General features: G+C 63.4%; 1 protein-coding gene and 1 non-coding gene across 5 annotated transcripts; one reads left to right on the top strand and one right to left on the bottom strand.

Moving 5' to 3' along the window:
- Positions 1-1,423: 1,423 nt before the first annotated feature.
- Positions 1,424-19,405, bottom strand: ATP13A2 (ATPase cation transporting 13A2). 4 transcript variants are annotated; one of them, XM_046021122.1, is made up of 29 exons: positions 19,191-19,405; positions 12,915-13,009; positions 12,559-12,741; positions 12,200-12,258; positions 11,911-12,022; positions 11,563-11,642; positions 10,754-10,831; positions 10,536-10,605; positions 9,692-9,826; positions 9,536-9,602; positions 9,325-9,456; positions 8,667-8,822; positions 8,088-8,198; positions 7,950-7,996; positions 7,672-7,860; positions 6,549-6,755; positions 5,988-6,083; positions 5,751-5,910; positions 5,548-5,668; positions 5,219-5,343; positions 4,349-4,509; positions 4,109-4,225; positions 3,907-3,986; positions 3,598-3,750; positions 3,410-3,506; positions 2,350-2,573; positions 2,100-2,251; positions 1,795-1,964; positions 1,424-1,709 (listed from the first exon to the last, which is right to left on the bottom strand). In XM_046021122.1, exons 1-29 carry the CDS (start codon positions 19,198-19,200, stop codon positions 1,575-1,577), a joined length of 3,522 nt encoding a protein of 1,173 aa, XP_045877078.1. In that variant the 5' UTR covers positions 19,201-19,405; the 3' UTR covers positions 1,424-1,574. The 4 variants fall into 4 exon arrangements, with proteins under 4 accessions (XP_045877078.1, XP_045877104.1, XP_045877095.1 ...); XM_046021148.1 differs by having other exon boundaries at positions 2,350-2,408; XM_046021139.1 differs by having other exon boundaries at positions 5,988-6,038.
- On the top strand, positions 13,092-13,214 carry LOC123928742. Its single transcript, XR_006815796.1, has one exon. It is a non-coding gene; the product is annotated as a small nucleolar RNA SNORA16B/SNORA16A family (small nucleolar RNA).
- Positions 19,406-19,926: the final 521 nt, after the last annotated feature.

The raw sequence follows: 19,926 nt of genomic DNA, 5'->3' as shown, positions 1-19,926 counted from the left end.
CCAAGCCCACTAGGGGAGGAGGGGAAACCACCTTGCAGAAAGGCTGTTCCCTTCACTCAACAAAAAGGGGAAATAGAGGCCCCTGAGCTCCCCACTCTCGTGTCCTGGCCCCCAGATCCTCTCTGCTGCTTCCCCCCCCCCTCCCCTGGCCCTAAGGACCCAAGCAGAGGTGGCAGCTATGCGAGGAGGGGGTAGGGGGTGTGGGTACTCTTCTCGCGACGACTGGAGCCTCACTCCTTCCCTGCCCGCCTCTCCCAGCAGGTTACACGCCGTATACCGGCAGAGGCCAAGTCTCTCGTATGCTGTGCTGGCACCCGTGCCCGGCACACGACTGCCCAATAAATGCGTGACTAAATCGGCTAAGGGTAGAGCAGGGATTCAAACCCAGGCCTCTCCCGGTGTCCTCCAAGCCTCCCCCTGCCCAGCACCTACCACCCTGAACGATTGCTGGTTGACACCACCGTGCTCGGCGCACGTCTGTGGCCACGCCGCGTAGTGTAAATTGCTTTTTCACACCTCACATCCCTTCTCCGCAGGTTAATTCCACATCGACTGAGCTTCTGCCAGGGCAGGCCAGGTTCGGCACCAGGACTTCCGGTGATGAGGTCGGCGGCGGGGGTGTCCGGAGGGCAGGAAGCAGTCTTTCTTTCCTGCTCTCTCTGGCAGTGCCTGCACCGACAGGCCAGATGACCGAGTTGCCTCTCCAGAGCAGGGCTTGGACAGTGTCCCGCTGGTGGGATGAGGTCAGAAGCACCCACCCTTCCCCGGGGGACAGGGCACGTGGTTCGGGTTGGGAGATGTGGGCTCAGAGCCTGGATTTTCATCTGAGAGAGGAATCGGAACACAAACTTGTCCCGGGATCTGGGGCGTGGGGGTGGGGGCAGAAGGGAACAGTCCCCATTAAAAGCCTCAGAGGCACAGGCACTTGTAGGAGGCTTGGCCCTTCTCTTGCTGGCCCACAGGATGGAGGAGCGTGGATGCTGGAGTCCAAGCGATCTGGCCCCACCTCTGACTGAGTGTGTGGCCTCTAAGCCTCAGTTTCTGTATCTGTAAATTGGGGATGAGACGGACTCTTCAGTGATAAGGACTAAAAGACGCCATACACAGAGTGATTAACGGGGCACCAGGCATGCTCAGCCCAGAAACACCATGACTGTCCAATGAACACACGGAGGCCCCGAGAAGGGGGTCGCCCAATATGATCTGAAAAGTCAGGGGTGCCAGGAGCAGACACACACCGGGGCCCCCCCCGCACCAGACACCTGGTCCATGGCACCACGTGGGAGACAGGCTGCACCAGGAAAATATTTTGACTTTTATTTGCTACACCGACAGCGGCCCCGAGAGGGGCTGGTGGCTGTCGTCTCTACACGGGACGTCTGAAGTGGGGGACAGCAACAACATTTCCCCAGCAGATGGCAGGGCAGGTTGGGCCGGGCAGACTCGGGGCAGGAGGATGACGTCTGCCAACCTCCGGGCCACGGGAGCGACGGCGGTGGCGTCTGTGGAGATGTGTCCCGGGCGGTGGCTCAGAGGCAGGGAAGTCCAGTGTCCAGGGGGCCGAGAGGCCTGCACTACCTCACGGGCCCGGCAGGCGGCGGCCAGGGCTGCTCGGCCAGCTCCCGCTCCAGCTGCTTGAAACGCTTCTTCGAGACCCTTTTGGGCCGGAGCCGCCGCAGGCAGGCGGGGAGGCACTGGTCCAGCACGCTCTGTGGACAACATCGAGGGTCCAGAGGGGTGGCTGTGGCCCACCTCCGAAGCCCCCCTCCTTCCCCAACGCAGGGTGAGCCCCACCTCCAGCATGAAGGCCCCCACGAAGTTGAAGGCCACCAGGCCCAGCAGCAGCAGCTTGAAGCAGGTGTCGGTGATGTTCCTCAGCGCCAGGGGACCTTGCAGGAGGCCAGGGACCAGGAGGAGGCCCACCAGGATGGAGGCCAAGAGCGCCAGGGCCACCAGGAAGGGCACTGGGGGCGAGGGTGCGCATCAGGCTGGGCGGCCCTTGCCCCCTCCCACGCATGTCCGGAGGGGAGAGTCCCCCACCCCAGGCCACACCAGCCCGTCCCTCCCCCACCCACCCCGGCCCGGCCCTGCGGCAGCACCGTTGGTGTAGAGCGGCCGGCGGAAGGGCGCCCCCTTGGACACGGCTGCAGCCAGGATGAGGTACTGGAAGCTGGACAGAGAGAAGACCACTGTGTTCTCGTAGTTGGGCAGGTTGTCTGGCGCGGGCACGGTCTGGTTCAGAGGCACAAACCTGGGGGGGAGGGCAGCGCGAAGACGGGGGCTCAGGGAGCTCATGCGCAGGGGATGGGGCAGGGGGCAGGGGATCTGGGAGCCGGGTTCCCTACTCACCAGGGTTGGGCCACGGTCAGGAAGTAGCCCCCCAGCTGCACGCCGGCCACCAGGGCCACCTGCAGCAGCAGGCTGCTTAGCACAGGGATGCTGAGCAGGGCCCCCGGGGGCCGCGCCGGCCCCAGCGCCAGCGCCGGCCCCGTGCGGCTCATGAGCACGGCCACCGTGGTGGTGATGACCAGGTCGATGGCCAGGAACTGCACGTCCCCCAGGTTGGTGTTGATCTGCCGGCAGGGGAGGGAGGGCACGGGAAGATGGCAGGGAGGCATCGGCCCTGCCCTCGGGAGTCCGATGGGGAAGGCCGGATTCCCGCCCTGTAGCCCAACCGGGAGCGGGGTGGGCAGCGCCCTCCTGCTTCTGGGGAACTCCGAGTCTGATGGGGGAGACACCGTGCTGCCTTCAGGGAGCCCCCCTTCCAGCGTGACGGAGAAGGCATCCCTGCTGACCCTTCGGACACCTAAACCTAATGGGGTCGGTTCCTCTTGTCCACAGGAAGCTCCCAGCTGGAGGGGTGCTCAGGCTCTGCCTTGCGGAGCCTCTGGTCACCAGAGGACACAGTTCTTGGTGGATGCAGAGACAGATGCCAGCTCGAGATCTGCATTGCCCCCCACCCCCCATGTCACCTGCTTTCCGTGGGGCCAAGCCACGTGCACTCAGAGCAAAACTGGGGAGATACTCTCTGAGCAGGTGTGATGGGCACGACCAAGTCTGGACCAGGGCGAGTGGGGAAACAGGTGGAACAGTGGGATAGGAGCAGCGGCCCTGGCTCTGCCCCACTCCTGCCTCTGTCCCTGCCTGGGCTCAGCCTCGGTCTCCCCTGCAGACAAGAGCTCCTGAGGACAGGGATGACACGTTAGCAAAGGACAGCTGTCCCTGTTTCTGAGGACCTACTCTGTGCCACCACCCAAGGCTCAGGAACTGTCCAAGTCACGCAGCTAGAACGTGGCGGAGCGGGATCTGAGGCCACACCGTCCGCTCCAGAAGCTGCTGGGCTCCTAGGCACGGGGCCGAGTGTCCCGTCTCTGCGCCTGCTCCAGGCAGCGGGCTCTGCCCCACTCACCGTGTAGAGGATCAGGACGGAGATGAACTGGGTCAGGCTGTACAGAGCCATGTACTTGAAGACGCTGAACGAGGTGTCGAGGGAACACCGGCCTTCCCTGGGTGCAGAGTTGGGGCGTTAGCGGGCCCAGGCTGGCTGTCGGGCCCCGAGGGCACCCTCACCCCCCCGCCGGCCGCTGCCCACCTCACCTGATGACCATGGGCACACACTCGATGCTGGCCATGCTTGAGGTGAAGGGTGAGACTACCGAGGCCTCGGCCTGGGACAGCGAGATGCCCACATCTGCCGCCTTCAGGGCCCCGCAGTCGTTGGCCCCGTCCCCGCACATGCCCACGCAGTACCTGCACAGAGGAGGGACCTGTCCGGAGCCCACCTGGTGCCCGGAACGTCGCAGGGGCCCCAGAAGAGCCTGCGGTGGGAGGTGGGGGCTTGCGCACCCCCACCCCCCTCCCCACAGCTGGACCCGCTAGCCCGCCCTCCCGCCTACTGGTACGCACTGGAGTTTCTGGAGCTCACACACCAGCTCCGTCTTCTGCTCGGGAGCCATGCGGGCGAAGACCGTGCCCTGGACCAGGACCTGAGAGCACGGGAGGAGGGAACGGCTGAGGCAGCTGCCACGTGGGGGTGGGGGAGCTGTGAGGAGGGGGCGGAGCACGGGGAGGCTTCGGACGACCAGGGGTGCTGGGGGGGCAGCCCTACCTTGGGCAGCAGCTTGGGGAAGTGCTTCATGAGGACACCGAAGGTGGACCCGCTGAGGGCCAGGTGGCTGGACCGGGGGTCCGGCTCCACGGCGTAGCTGGCGGCCTGATCAGGATCCTGGGGGCACAGGAAACTCCGCTCAGCTTCCCTTGCCCACACCGGAGTGCTGGGGCCGGGGTCAGGCAGCACAGGGCGGGGTCGTCGGTGGGGTGTGTGGCTGGAACCCCGGCTCGGCCTCACCTTAGCCCCGTTCACAGCTGCGGAGGGTTCCAACGGCAGGAGCTCGAGGGAGGCAGGCTGGCCTCGCTCAGGGGGGGTGGCGTGGATGATGACCAGCTGCTCCTGGGGGCCCACCATGCCGCAGCCCTGGGCCACCGTGACTGCTGTCTGCAGGTTGTCCCCTAGGAGCACGGGGGCAAGGTCAGGGCCCAACTGCTGTCCGGGAGGGCCGTCTTCACCCTGACACTTACGGATGGGAAAACTGAGGCCAGACACGCTGTCTGCCATGACTGGCTGGGTGAGCTCAGGCAGGTTCATCAGTGGCTCTGAACCCGCCTTCGTCACCTCTAAAACCAGGCATGGAAGGACTTAGGAGAAAGAAGTGGGGATCAGGGCTAATGTCCCACATACCCTACTTAGTGCTGCAAGACTTTCTGGAAAGTGTGTGCGTGCACTCAAGAGTGGGGAGGACAAGGAGAGAGACACAGACCTAGCCGGCCCCTCCGCATCACCCTGGCTAGAATCTTTTTCTTGGTCCATAAAACTGTCACCACTTTCCAGGGTGACATAATTCCCCCCATTTCCTACAGGGGGCAGTGGAGGCCAGAGAAGTCACAGGGTCGCAGGCAGGGGCTGGACCCAGGCTGCTTAGTGGGGGTGGGGTGAGGGGGGTTGGGGGGGTGCCTGGAGGTCATTCTACTCCCCGGGGCCTCACCGTCCTTATCTATCAAGCGGAGGGACAAGGGCCACTTGGGAGGGATCCCGTGAAGACCCATGAGACATCTGAAAAGGACCTGGCCTGAGGCAGGGATCCGAAAAGAAGGGGTGCGTCCGTCCACGATGGTGAAGGGGAATGCCGCCCTCCCAAGCCAGCCTGTGGCCCACAGGCACCTGTCACCATGACGGTACGGATGCGGGTCCTCCGCAGAGCCTGGATGACCGCTGTGGTCTGCGGCTTCAGCAGGTTCCTCAGGACCAGCAGCCCCAGGAGGCTCAGCTCCTGCTCCAAGGTGTCCCTGGAGGGTGGGCGGACCCAGGTCAGAGGTCACAGGGTGGCTCAGGACCCTGTCCCTGCCTCTGGGAAAGGCTCTCTCTCCCACCCCCCTGCCCCTGTCCACCCCCCCACCCTGGGGGCTCCTAGCAGAGAGGCCCCCCTGCTCCACCCACGCCAGGGCCAGAGGCCCAGTTCCCGGGGGGGGGGGGGGGGGGGGACAGCCCACCTCGTCAGCTGCTGAGCGGCCTCCAGGCTGGGTGCCACGGGCAGCGGCTTGCTGGCGAGGGCCACCACGCGGTAGCCAGCGGCCGTGTAGCTCTGCAGCCTCTGGGCGAAGTCCGGGGGCACTGCCGGGGAGAGGCAGGTGTCACCAGGACAAGGAGCTGGGGGCCCGCCCCGTTCTGGGCCGCGGTGGCCTGCACCCTTCACCTGTCTCGGGCTTGCAGAGGCCTGCCACCAGCTCAGGGGAGCCCTTGACGTAGGCCTCAGGCTGCGCGGCCCCTGGCCACGCCACCACCACGTTCATGCGCTGCAGGGCTGACGAGAAGGGGAAGCGGCTGAGGATGCTGACGGGCACTGGGGGCTCCTCCTGCAGAGATGGGGGGGCAGCTGAAGGGCCGGCGCGGGGAGCCCGCCCCTCCCACCCCACACCCCACCATGACTCACCAGGCCCTGCAGTTGGGGCTCCTGGCGTGGGGGTCTCATCACTGCCAAGACCTGCGTCCCAAAGGCCGAGTCAGCAGCCGGCCCCTCCTCTAGGACCTGGGAGGCAGGCGGGGAAGGTTGGCCTCTGCCGGGACGGCAGTGGCTGGGCCCACCGAGGGAGGCAGCGGGAGACTCAAGTTAGCCTCCTGGAAGCCTTCCTTCGTGGGAGAGCGGATGTAAGTCACAGGCTGTGGAGTCGGAGGGACCCCAGTTCAAACCCTGGCTTTGCCACTCACAAGCTGCAGGGGGACCTTGGACAAGTTACTCTGACTCTCCCTCAGCCTCCGCTTCCTCCCTCTGGGGCAGGTTTGGAAGCTTCCCTCCAGGGCTCCAGGGGAACGTGAGCCAAGGCCTGCACCGCAGAGCCCTGGCACCAAGTGGGGGCTCCCACGTGGCCCGGGCCATTGTTACTAATGACAGCGGTACAACGATGCCACCCGACGTCCTGGCATGAAGACCAGGCGGGGCCAGTGAAGAGCCCAGCTGCCCCGAGCCAGGGGCTGGCCTGCTCGGCCTCCTCACCCAGCCAGTCGATTCCACCATCTTGAGGTCCATGGGGTCTCCTACGGGGGTGTCCTGGAGCCGGCTGAGGGCATGGCAGGTGGCCAGCGCTCGGAGCAGGGGCCCCATGGGCAGGCGGCGGGGCTCTGGCACCAGAGGCAGGAACGCCTGCCCTTTCAGGGGCACCACACCCATCACATCCAAGCCGTCCTCCGTGAGGGTGCCCGTCTGCAGGGAGCAACGGACGGGCCAGTGATGAGTCCCGGGAGGAGCTGTGTGCACTTGCACGGGGCGCCCCCACCCCAGGCCAGGTGGGGGCCGTGGGAAGCCCCGGAGCCCGCGCAGGAGCCAGAAGCGGTCCCTCTGCCAGGTGGCCCTGCCCAACCCCGCCTCCTGTCTGGTACCCCTGCCTCCGGAAGTCTTCCGCCCCCACGGCGGCGTCAGGAGGCCCCTGCTCTGGGTTCCCACCCACGACCACTCTGTTACCCTCCCCATCGCTTGTTTGATGGGAAGCCAGGAAGGAGGCCTGGCCACACTTTCAAAACACCCTGTGGCCCCCAGTGCCCCCAGAATCATTAAGGTCCAAAATCCTCAACGGGGCTCACCAGACTCTGCCTGACCAGGGCACCAGCTGCCTTGGCCTGGCCCCTTCCCCCCGCTCCCCGTGCCCTAGGTCTGTTCCTCCAAGGAGCCAGGCTGACTGCTCCCCAGCCCCTGCCTCATGTCTCCAGGGGCCGCCCCCCACCCCGGCCCTGAGGTCACAAGGAGCCTTCCTTGATGCCATGTCCTAAAGGGAGACCCCGTTCACTTCCTTCCCCAAACCCATCACCACCTGCAGCTCCCTGTGCCCCGCAAGTCACTCATTCTGGTGGGGGGACAGCACCCTGGGGGTCTCTGCTGGGTCTCAGTGCTGAGAGAAGCTCCAGGGAGCGACTGAATGACCTCACACTGTCTGGGCTTTATCTGCCAGACCCTGAGGCTGGACATGCAGCGGGAGGGGGCAGGGGGCGGGGTCTCTGAGCATCTCCGCCCCAGGACAGGATCTGGCACCGAGCTGGCCCTCGGCCAAGGCTGCCAACGGAGGTATACAGATACAGGGACCTGGTCGTGGTAGAGTCCGTGGCCCCCGCCCTGCAGCCCCCACCTTGTCAAAACACACCAGCTGGAGCTTGCCCCCCAGGTTGATGCGCAGCGGGTGGATACAGAAGATGCCCTGACTCCGGAGCCGGCCCTGGGCGTAGAGTGTGCACACGGTCATGGCGGCCGGCAGGGCGGGGGGCACCACCACCGTCACCAGGTCCAGAGCCCGGATCACGATCTCATTCAGCGGCATCTGGCAGGAGGCACAGTGAGCACCAAGGGCCAAGCCGGCCCAGGTCCCCACCGGCGGTCCCTGCCCCTCCCTGGGGCCCCGAGGCTCACCCGGTTGCGGTGGAGGATGAAGATGCTGTAGATGGTGCCGAGGAGAGCTGGGGAGACAGCAGGGAACTCAGTCTGGTTTGGGGGCGGGGCTTCGGGGGTGGGGGCCAGCCAAGGGAGTGCAGGGGGCCCCCGGCTCACCCAGGACTGAGAGGGCAGCCACGAACTTCATGCTGTGTTTGTAGAACTTGAAGTTGATGGGCCGGGGGTGCAAGATGGAGCTCACCAGACCTCCTTTTGCTGTGCAGAACCCTGGGAGGAGCCGGGGAAGGGTGGAGTGGGGAGGGTAAGGGTCGGGGCAGGCCCTCCCAGCCCCTGCCCTACCCCACCGCACCTGGGAGCTAGGAGACACTGCTCCTGGGATGAGAAATCATCCAGGTTGGGGTGACTCGTGATGGCCCACACCCCTTGCCCAGCCCTCACACCGTTTAGTGAAAACAGAATGAGTGGACACCACCTATAAAGTGGGAGGTTTTACTTAAAATCCAGGTATGTGCCTTCTGCTGCAACACTCAGACTGGGGGACACTAGGTCCCATCCCCACGTGACAAGAACCTCTCCGAGTCGTATAGGGCTACTTCTGTCCTAAGGGCTGGGCTCCCGCTTGCTGGTCACATCCCTGACCACGTCATCTGGCCAACCCCAAGCTGGGGGGTGGGACTCTCCTGCCCTGCCCAGGGTCGTGAGTCCGGCATCCCTCCCCACTTCCCTGACTCCCACCTGTTCGAGTCACCACTGCCAGGACGTGGGGTCCGACGAACGCCCGTGCCTGCAGGACGAGGGTCCCACAGAAGAGTGTGTGCCGCCGGTGGGTCTCCGGGCAGTAGGGCACGGGTCCCTCCGGCAGGGCTGTCTTTAGTACTGGGACACTCTCCCCTGGGAGGGATGCGGTAGGAAGCCCGTGAGGGGCCTCCACGCCACCCCTCCCTACCACCCAGACAAGGGTTAAGCACACTTAACTCTTGTAACCATACGTGCAGAAGTCACTGCCCCCATTTTACAGAGAAGGACCCTGAGGCTCAGGGCAAAAGACATAAAGACAGCCAGACAATGCGGAAAGAGGTGTGCCAGCCGGGTACCAGGGGGAGCCCGACAGTGTGGGTGCGCACACCTGCACCCAGCCGGGGGAGGGGGCGTGGGGAAGACGTTCTCACTCTGTTGGGATTATTTTATAACAAGCAGTATTATTTTTATAACTCAAAGCAACACACCAGGGGTGGGGGCAGGAGCGCTCAACCTCTCGGAAGCCCTGAGCGCCCGAGGGGTGTAGGATCAGCAACTCGGGAGAGCAAAAGGGGAAGAGAAACCTCAAAGTGCTGCTGCGAGGCCAGGGGCCTGGTGGCAGGGGCGGGAGCCGGCGAGGCGGCGGGCCACTGACCTGTCAGAGCGCTCTCGTTGACCACGCACTCGCCGGCCACCAGGGCCGCGTCACAGGGCACCAGCCCGCCTTCCTGGGGCAGCACCAGGCAGTCTCCGGGCACCAGCTCGCTGCAGTCCACCCATTCCTTCTCTGCAGGCAAGCGGGGGCCTCAGCACAGCCCAGAGCACCCCCAGCCACCTCCTCGAGCTCCCCCTTTCCCTGCTCTCACCTCCCCCGGGCCGGCACACACACACCCGCGCCGACAGCTGCACCATATCCCTCAGAGTCTGGCTTTGCTGTGGGCAAAGGGGGGCACGTAGGGAGTGGCGGGAGGCGGCCCCTGGGGGGGCCCACCTGCTCCACCCCCCGCCCCGCCCCCACCCACCTTTCTGGTCTTGTAGATCGCCAGGCAGATGGACGCGGTGGAGATGAGGAAGATGCACAGGGCGTACGAGTAGTAGCGGTCGGCCAGCCACAGCCCAATGCTGAAGGCCTGGAACCCATAGTAGGGGTTCAGTGCCTGGGGGAGGGGCGGGGAGGCAGCATCAGGGCCCGCATCCCCGGGGTGGCTAAGCCCCTCCAGACATCCCTGGAGCCTCCGGCTTCTTGGATCTGAAGAGGACACAGGCACGTAGATGCCAGGCCCCCGCTAAGCCCGTCCTCTAAGGGTCATCCAGTGGTGATGACAATTCCAAGCTCCATTTTGCAGATGAGAGCACCGAGGCAAAGAAGGCTCCTCCAGCCACTGGCCCCGACCCACACAGCTCCCCAGGGGCTGTCTGGGGTTCCCAACAGGCCCGACTCCAGGAGCCAGTCTCCCACTCGTGGGCGTCTGCCTCTGGCTCAGGGCGCTGGGACGCTCAGTGTCGTCTAGGGTGTCCGTGACACTGGCTCCTCTGTCCCCTAGGCCACACCACCCCTCTGAAGCTTGGGATCTTAGCATGTGAACTGAGTGCCCCTACTTGTGTGGCTGCCAGAGGGTCAAGGTGGCTCAGGGGCAGCAAGGCCCGGGCTCTGTGGCCTGGCCTCCCGGCTTCTACTCCCAGCGCCAGCCCAGACCCCAGCCTCTAATTCCTTGGGCTGAGTGGACCGGGTTGAGTCTGAGGTAACTCTCCCTTGTGGAGGAGGGGAGAGTCCCTACCAAGTGACCCTAAGACAGCAAGCCCCCGGCCAAGGTCACACAGCCAAGCCAGGCCAGAGCTGGGGCGGAGGCCCAGGGCCAGCCCTACCTCGTCCACCAGCAGCTGGGGATAGGACTTGACCGGCACACTGATCACGTTGGGGCCATATATGGTCTTCCTGTAAGAGAAGCGGCCAGGCGAAGAGATGGAGGGCGCAGCGGCAGCTGGACCCTCCGAGGGCAACAGAGCTCCTCATCTTACCGCCCGGAAACCGAGGCCCGGAGGAGGCAGGGGACCGAAGACCACGTGTGCAGGGCGGGGCGCACCTCACGGTTTGGTCCTGGAGGCTGAGGCCAGAGCAGGAGCGGTGCACATCGTTGCAGGTGCGGCCGCGGTCCAGCAGGCTGGGGGCGGGGGGTGGGGTGGCGGGTAACTCATGTGGGTGATGCTGCCTCCCTGCCCCATGGGACTCAGGGCTCCAGGCCCCTTCTGGGCCACTGAGCTCCTGGGCGGGGGCGGGGCGCAAGTCCCTCACTGACTCTGGGCTTAACCTTCGCCTGCCCCTCTGATCGGGCCCCAAACCACCTCGCCGCGGAAGAACACGAGCGAGGATGAGAATAACGAAGAGTGACAAGAATCACTGTTACTGAGTGACGGGGGGGGACTCTTTCCAACGACGATGCCTCCGGAGGTGACTTAGCCTCTCCGTGCCTGCTGCCTCGTCTGCAGCGCGGGGATGTGACAGCACCTGGCACATAGGGCTCCAGCGGGCTGAGAAGCCACACAAAGCACGTGGCCGGTGCATCCCCACGTCCCCTCGGAACCCCCCTCTGCGGATGCAGCTCCGTCTACCAAGCACTTGGAGTGTGGCAGAGCAGGAATGAGCCCCCAGACGGACGGCCCGAGTCCAGAGCGTGAGGTCTGAGTCAGCGTTTCCACCTCGGCCTGAGGCTGAGCCAAACTTTGGGAAAGCTTACATGCTTCCCCCTCAAAAAAGCCCGAGGAGGCAGGGATTCTCTTTATGCCCTGGTTACAGACAAAGGCCCTGGGACCTGGGGAGGCTCAGTGACTGGCTCGCATCGCAGGGGCACGGCTGAGCGGGGAGCTCATGCCAGGCCACGGCCCTGACCCTTACCTGACTTGGCAGAAGGCCTGCTGGTTCTCGATCCAGACGTAGCGCTGCCCTTGGAAGAGGTAGTACCGCAGCGTCCGGTGCTGGGCAGGAGAGAGAGGAGGCTGGGGGCAGCCGCAGGAGGAGGGGGGCGGGGGCGGGGCAGGGGAAGAGGCCAGAGTCACAGGGAAGAGGCAGGGAGGTTTGGGTGTGTTAAGGCGGTCAGCTGAGCATCCTGGACACTGGGGACAATGGGGACAATGGAATTGGAGGTGCCCGGGGAATGTGGCGTCCCACCCTCCCATTGTACAGAGCATGAAACTGAGGCCCGGGGAGGTTAAGGACTTGTCCAGAACCCAGCTGTCCACTCACTGCCTCTTCACTCCTGCAGAACTGGGCGGTGTCCTTCCACGCGCCCTCTGGTACTGTTCCCACCGCTGCCTGGCTCCGGCCGTCCTCCGGGCCCTGTGCAGGCAGCTCCAGGCTGGGAGGAGTGCGGGGATGCTTGGGGAGGTCTGGAAGCTGATCCAGCACCTCCCTACCCCACAGAGCCTCAGCCCCTGCCCCGGGGTGGGAAGCACTGCTGCCTTTGTCCGGAGGCTTGTGGACAGGGGCAAGCGGGGAGCAGGGGCTTCTGGGAGGGGTGACAGGGCTATCTCACCTGCCCTCGCTGACGGCCTCAGTCTGCACCTGCACAGTGTACAGCTGCCACGAATTATCCTGGAACAGACGTTTGGACTTGCTACTAGGAGAGACTCCTCCCCTCCCAGGTCCCACCCAGCTGCCCCGAAGCCCCTGCCAGGGATCAAGGACATAGGTGACCGCCTTAGGAGTCACCCTCTGCCCCTTCTGCCCACTGCTCAGGCGGGAAAGCGGAGCTCCGGAGATGACAGCCTGCATGTGGTCCCACAGAAAGTCAGTGGGCAGATGGGGCTGCGACTCCACGCCTGATCCCCCGCCTCCCCCACCCTGTCTGACCCTGCCCCCAGCGCCACCCTCTCCAGCATGAGGCCGCCTCACCTCTTTGTCTCTTATTTCGATGACGAGTGTTTCTGCGCGGGCCAGGTTGCAAGGCCGGAGCCGCAGCCGCACCCCCCACACCGGCTTCCAGCGGAAGAGCAGCAAAGGGATCCCCGCCATCATCCAGACGACGATGTGATAGCCTATGACCCTCCATGGACTGCCACAGTAGCCGCTGAGCCTCTGGGGGGGGGGTGGGGGGGGACGACACACAGACAGGCCCTGTGGGGGCGGGGTCTGGCGAGGGCTGGGAGGAGGAGGAGGGGGGCAGGGCCAGGCAGGCAGGGTGGGGGGATGGGGGGAAATGGGGTGGCGGTGGGGGGTCCGGGGGATTGGGGGGCTTCGGGCCCACCTACCACGGATGAAACTGAGGAGCTGAGGGGATCTACAGATGTCTCTATCGTCAGGGTCCCATAGCCGGTGGGCGTGCTGCCCACGAGAGGGCTGCTGTCTGTGGGCACAAACGAGAAAGGTTATTAGGGGGGGCGCTCCTCCCTCTCTCATGTCTTTAAACAAAATTAGCATCGTCATTTTGTGGCCCCTATGAAAGCTGCGGTGGCTTCCACACAGCAGCAGTGGTCAAGAAGGAGCCGGAGGGACTGTTCTGGACGTTTGCTTGCTGTAACTGACCTGTAACAAATGGGGAAAAGACAGCCCCCACTGCCTGCCATTTCTCAGGTTCGGAGAGCGTGCTTTCTTAAAACTGACACACAGGGCACCTGGGTGGCTCGGCTGATTGAGCATCCAATTCTCCATTTCGGTTCAGGTCATGATCTCAGGGTGGTGGGATCAAGCCCTGTGTGGGGCTCCGTGCTGGGTGTGGAACCTGCTTGGGACTCTCTCTCTCCCTCTGCCCTCCCCACCCACCGCACTCTCTCTCTCAAACAAAAAACCCTGGCATGTTCCCAGAAACCAGCAGAAATGTTCCACTGAGGGGGTCTCGCCTACAGTTATCAGAGCAGAGCTTTTGAGAAGGAGCCTGCTGAGACCAAGGACCAGCACTGAGGGGCGGATGGGAGCGGGTTGGACACGCGAACTGGAAAAATGCGGCAGCAGATGGCACAGGTCTTGTGGTGCTTTGGGTCCTTGCCCTGCAAAGCTTCAGGTGTCGGTCCCAGGACCAAAGGCAGTCAAACCTTTGCTGCAGAAGAGCGCAGGAAAGGGACTATAAGGCTATTCAAGACAGTGGTATTTGCAGTTGGGTGAGAAAAAGGTTCTGGCAGGAACCAAAGTGGCGCTTTCCGGTTGAGTGAGGATCCAGCGGCCACGGCCGCGATGGGACACAACCACCTTGGGACCTGGCTGCCCCCAGGTTTTCTGGCGGTGCCTGATTCTGAAGGGTGAAGACCCCAGCTTGCTGCTGGAGCTGGGCTTTAGAATGAGGTCATGACCAGGACAGCGGTCTTCACCTGTAATTATAGGCTTACACTTGGGAGAGGAACACTATGGGAATGCGGCAAGCGGGAAGACCATGGGTTATTTTATTTTATTTTAATTATTTTTTAAAGATTTTATTTATTTATTTGATAGAGAAATCACAAGTAGGCAGAGAGGAGGCAGGCAGGGAGGAGGGGAGCAGGCTCCCTGCTGAGCAGAGAGCCCGATGTAGGGCTCGATCCCAGGACGCTGAGATCATGACCTGAGCCGGAGGCAGAGGCTCAACCCACTGAGCCACCCAGGTGCGCCACCACGGGATATTTTAGATGGAAAACCACGACCTCTGTATTTCTGCTAATGCTGGCGGGACCAAGGAAAGACTTGAAGCAAAAAAGAAGAAAAGCATCGCTAGGGGGCACCTGGAGCTCTGTGGCCCCCTTTTGCATCCGGGCCCCACCCAGAGGGCACAGATCAGGGCTGCTTATCCTTGTTCAACTCCGGTGCCCAGCAGAGTCCTGGCAGCGAGGAGATGCTGAGAAGACCGAGTCTGGACCGAGGAGGCCTGCCTTTGACAGCAGCCACGAAAGGGGCCCCCACTCTCAAGGTGGGATGGGGGATGGAGGAGCTCAGCCATTGTGGATGGGCAGGGGGGGTAGAGAGGAGGGGTGAACAGAGGACAGAAGCTGCTATGTCCCAGCTGAGCACGTTCCAGGGTTCCTTACTTAACCCTCTGAGGGGAAGGGCTATCACCCCCAATGTACAGATCAGAAAACCGAGGCTCTATTAAGAAATTCTGTTTCCTCCTGTCTCCCCTACCGCAGAGCTGGCAGGGCAGGCGGACAGTGAGCATGCCGGGGCTGCGGAGGGCCTGGGCTCACTATTCCCGCCTGAGACACGCAGGTGCCCGGGCCCATCCCCAGAACTTCGGGAGTGACGGCAGGAGTGCTGGGCACCTGCGGGCTTCACAGGAGCCTCTGGCTTCACTTAGGGATGGGCGCCACCAGCAGGTGGGGGCAGGCGCCAGATTTCTGAGCTCCTGCCCTTTCCCCTCCCCAGCCAGGGCCCTGCAGAGCCCCGACCTAAAAGTTTCCAGCAACAAGCCCGGAGTGTCCCAGCCACTGCCACTGTCCCAACATCCCCAGCCCCTCAGCTGCTCTGTTCCCAAACACTTGGGCTTCCCCGAAGCTTTCAGAACACTTCCAAAAGCCCACTGGGAGCAGGCTCTGCTCCTGGCCCTTTTAAACGTGGTTAACACACTAACCCTGCCGCATGAACTCCATTATTATCTCCTTTTCATAGAAGAAAATGAGGCTCAGAGAGGTTAAGCACCTTGGCCAAGCTCACACAGCAAAGACACAGTCGTGTCAGGATGCAAGTCCGGGCAGGTGGACTCCAGTGTGGGTTTTATCCCTCTGCTGCGCCACCCGGGAATGCCTGAGGACTGGGGTCTCCTGTCTCCATCAGACCAGGCAGAGTCTGTGCTCTCCCCCCACAGGCCCCGCATCTCCACATAACGATGGTGACCATAATTACAACGGTAATGACCGCAATCAGAGCCGCCAACAGCCATTAAGCACTTCCCAGTGACAAGACCCACTCTCAGCCTCCAGACCAATTAGCTCATTCAACCCTCCAGCAAGACGAGGACGGGACTCCTTCCTCTCATTTTACAAATGAAGGAACCGAGGCTCAGAGAGACAAAGACCCCCACCCCACCCAGTAAATGGTGGGATCAGGACGTGGGAGCTAGATCCTGCTCTTCAGGGGCCTGAGTGGGCTACCAGAGTGGGCTACCAGGGCTCACTGCCTCACCTCCCCAGACCTCTCTGAACTCCCGATTCAACAGCCCAAGCCACACCTCCGGCCAGGCCCTCCCAGTGCTCTCTGATGACTCAGAGAACAAACAGAGCCACTAGCTCCAGGAAGAGGCCAGTCCCTGGGGAAAACACACACACACACACACACACACACACACACACACACACACAGACACGCGCGCGCGCGCGCGCGCACACCCCCCCACCCCCCACCCCTGTAGCCTGTACTCTGGCTGGTAGCAGGAGTGGCAGGCCAAATCAGCCTTCTTCCCGGGGGCTCCCACAGACCCGAAGCCAGATCCCCTCTCACTCTCAGGTCCTGGCCCCATCCAGCTCGTGAGTGGGGCTTGTCAGGGAAGCATTTCCTTCCCTTCCTGACAGCGGCCTGCACACAGCACACAGCAGAGGGCCCTCTGTCAGCTGCGGGAGCCTGGGAGGGGGTGGCTCGCTCTGGCTCCCGGCCTGGCCTGCCGGGAGAGAGCAGCAGGCCTTCCGGGCAAGCTGGATTCTCAGGTCCCTGCCACCAAAAAGCCACAGATGTCTCTTGTGGTGGTCTAGTTACTGCTGGAGTCCCAGCTGTCCTTTCTGCCAGAGTCCTCCACCCGCCCCCGAGACCGGCTCTGCGAGCAGGGCATGAGGGGTCGAGCAGGGCATGAGGGGTCGTGTTTCGGCCCTGAGGGGTGGTGTTGGGGGTCTCCATGGCTTAAGGGAAAGAGCACCTCAGGGTTCTAAGAGGTTGACACAGGCCAGGCACTGTTCCAGGGGCTTCAATACATCGACTCACTTATTCCTCACCCCCACTCTATGAAGAGGGTACTACCTGTATCCCTATTGTACAGATTAGGAAACTGAGGCCGGGAGAGGTGAAGCCGGGGGCCCAGGGGCCACAGAGCCAGTGAGTGGTAGGATCTGGATCAAGGCAGCCTGGCTCTCAGGTCCACACTCCTAACCACGGCACCCCATCCTCACGGTTTCCTCGCTGGGCCCCTGGTTCTCTTAGAGGGAAGCTGTGTTTTGGGAGGCAAGTGCTTAACATTTCTGGGTTTCCATTTCCCCTCATTAGGAGTGGACCCCCGAGCAGCTGGCACTCGAGGAAGTGGGGGCGGCGGCCGCCCCGGGGCAGACGGATGCTCCTGAGGCCTGGGCCTGTTTTCACCGACAGCTGCCGGCTTCCCTGCCAGAGGTGTGGCTCGGCTCTGACCCATTTCTCAGGCTCTCCTCTACGTCCCCACCAGCCTGTCCAAGTCCACCGCCGTGCCCCTGCTCCCCTCGGTGGCTTCTCCCTGGCTCGCTGCTGGGCAGGGCATGGGGAAGAAGCCTGCATGGCATGCTGCGCCCCTGGAAGCAGGTCGCTTCGGTCGTGCCGATCTGCAACTACCCTGCAATTTATCCCATTTTACAGGTGAGAAGACTGAGTCTTGGAGAAGCAGTTGCTCCCCCAACTTGTCTAGCAGCTGGAAAGAGTCTGTGTGGCCTCGGCCACACCCACCAGCAGCCATCACGCCATTGGGCCTGACCAGGCGTCCCCATCCTGCCCACAGTGCCTGGCATGCGGCTGGGTCTCAGGAACCATTTACTGAACGAGCACACCTGCACACCTCGCTCACAGAAGCCAGATGCTGAGGGGCGAGCCTCTTCGGGAAGGGCCCCGCCAGAGGTCACCCTGTCCCACCCTCGTCTGCTTGCTTCCCCCTCGATCTCAACAGTGTTCCCTCTGGGACGAGTGTCCTGCTGCCTATCCCACACCCCTCACTTCCTCAGGGAGCACGCTCTCCCAAGTCCACCTTGGGAGGAAGGACAAAAGAGGGGCTTGAAGGAGGATGTCACATCTGTGGAAAACTAATCTCTCAGCAAGGTCAAAAGCTCAGTGCTCTCTCTCTCCTGCAGGATGACCCCTGTCCAAACACTAGGATGTGCTGGTTTGTCTCCAGGCACGTTTCAGTCTCCCCAGGGATCACAGGAAGGTCAGGGCCAAGTCTGATCTTTCAGGAACACCAGTTCAGGCTGGCCGCGGAGCCGGCTATGCGGGAGGAGAATATTTTCACACTGACCGCACTGCTCTTCTGAGTAACAGCGACTGATCACCCATCACCCTCGGAGGAGGGGCTGTTATCAGCTCTCTTGACAGCAGGGGAAACTGCCGGAACTTCCAAGTACCCGGCCCAGAGTCAGACAGCTGGCAAGCGGAGAAGCTGGAAGTGAGTGGGTCAGAATGAACACATTCCTTAGTTCATCCTCACAGTCACCCCGTGAAAAGTATGGATTTGGATCCCATTTACCAGGAGGCACGTCTTAATACGTCCACGGTGGTACAGCTGCGGGTGGTCCAGACTAGACTTGAACCTCCCCCGACTCCACAGCCCGGGGGGCCATGCCGCCAACTGCAGAGGGGAGGGGCTGAAGTCAAAGCCATCTGAGAGCCTCTTGTTTCCTGCGGAAGCCCAGCTTCCTGCAGCTGACCTGGCAGTGGCCCAGGGCGGCAGGGCAGCCTCCTCCCTTGCCGTGCTCCCCCTGCAGCCAGAGGCTCCTCTCCTCTGCCAGGCTAGGGGGTGGGGTGAGAAACAACCTGTGAGTGGTAAACTGCGCTTTAGATCTGGAGTTCAGAGGCCCTCTCTCCTCAGCTTTCCCCCCTCCCTCAGCAGGGTGCGCAGCGAGCTTCCGGTTGGGTTGGGGGAGAGAGGTAGAAGAAGGGGAGGGAGAGAGCAGAACGGAGGGGTCTGCCTCTGTAGATGCTCAACCTTTGGTGGGCCCTTTGCAGAGGTCTGGGGTCTGAGTGACTGCCATGGAGATGAGACCCTTCTGGAGAAGAGAGGTCTCGGGGCTCCACTCCCAGCACGTGGGATTTAGACTCCGAAAAGGGTGGGCCTGGGACACAGGGTCTGGACTGGGCAACATGCAGGGTGTGGTCCTCAGACCTGGGTGTTGCCAGGCTTCCTCTGCGGGCTTGAAGCACATCAGGGGTGGCATTTGCGTCCCGGACACACTGACTCAGGGTTCCGGGAGCCCTGGCTTCTCCAACCCCCATTCATTCACTCATTCATCCAAGAGGAGTACTACCCAGAGGCTGCGATGCAGCGGCCTCCATGGCTCTTCCCGGACCTGGACATCTGTCACAGCGGGAAGGAGGCCAGTGGGCGTAGGGCATCTCCCCGCGCCCCTTCCCCACGGACTTCCAATCACCCGATTGCACAGCGCCCAGGGCTGCAGGAAGGCGGGGAGGGGCCGGTTTCCGGGGCTCCCGTCCTCTCTGGGAACGCCCCGTGCCCACTCCCCCAGACGGGAGCGGGGGCGGGGACAGGGACGAGCGCCGGGATGCCCCCAAGGGTTGTTCCCCTGACCCGCGAGCCTGCGGTGGGGGTGGCGCGTGGCGCGACGACGGGAGGCCCAAGAACCGCACCCGGTACCGGGCGGCCCGGGCGGCCCGAGCTGCGCACTCACCTGCGCTCATGCCGGCTCCTAGCGCTCATCGCCGGCCCCGGCGCTGCGGCCCGTGGCCCGGGCCCGGGCGTCGCGATGCCCCGCAGCCGGGGCGCGAGGCGGCAGCGGGAGGCTGGGGGCGTGGGGCGGAAGGCCGGGGGGCGCGAGGCGGCCCGGGGCACCTGCAGGAGCCGGCGGCTGGCGCGGCTGGGAAGGTGCCGCAGTCGGGGTGTGCGCGCAGCCAAGCCCCGCCCGGCCCACTGCGGCCCCACGTCCGCCCCGCGCGCGGGCTGCCGGGACTTGTAGTCCGAGCCGCCTGCACCGCCCACCGGCGACAGACACACCCTGGATGCGACGCGCTCAGGGACTGCGACACCCATCCCTCAGACACAAGAACACACAGACACACACTATGAGACGGCAGCCCTCGGACACACACACATACAGAGGTAACACGTAGAGACAACGCACACATACACAACAGCGCTGTGACACTCAGAAACAGATACAAGCCCCGCCCGGTGCGCTGTAGACCCGGAGTCAGCCCCAGCTGCCAACGGCGGTAGCTAAGGGCTCTGCCTACGGCTTTAAGCTACACCTTTCCAGGCTGTGTGACCTTGCGCAAGTCACCTAACTCTCTGGGCCTCCTTTCTTAACCTCCGCGACGGCAGTGACATCCGCGATGCCCGTCTCATAGAGTTGTGAGCCTCCCATGAGGGAAAACGTAGAACACTTGGGACAGCACCTGGCACGGCTT

The sequence above is a fragment of the Meles meles genome, chromosome 1 (genome assembly GCF_922984935.1).
Source record: "Meles meles chromosome 1, mMelMel3.1 paternal haplotype, whole genome shotgun sequence".
Classification (NCBI taxonomy): Eukaryota; Metazoa; Chordata; class Mammalia; order Carnivora; family Mustelidae; genus Meles; species Meles meles.
This window is presented reverse-complemented; position numbering and strand designations above follow the sequence as displayed.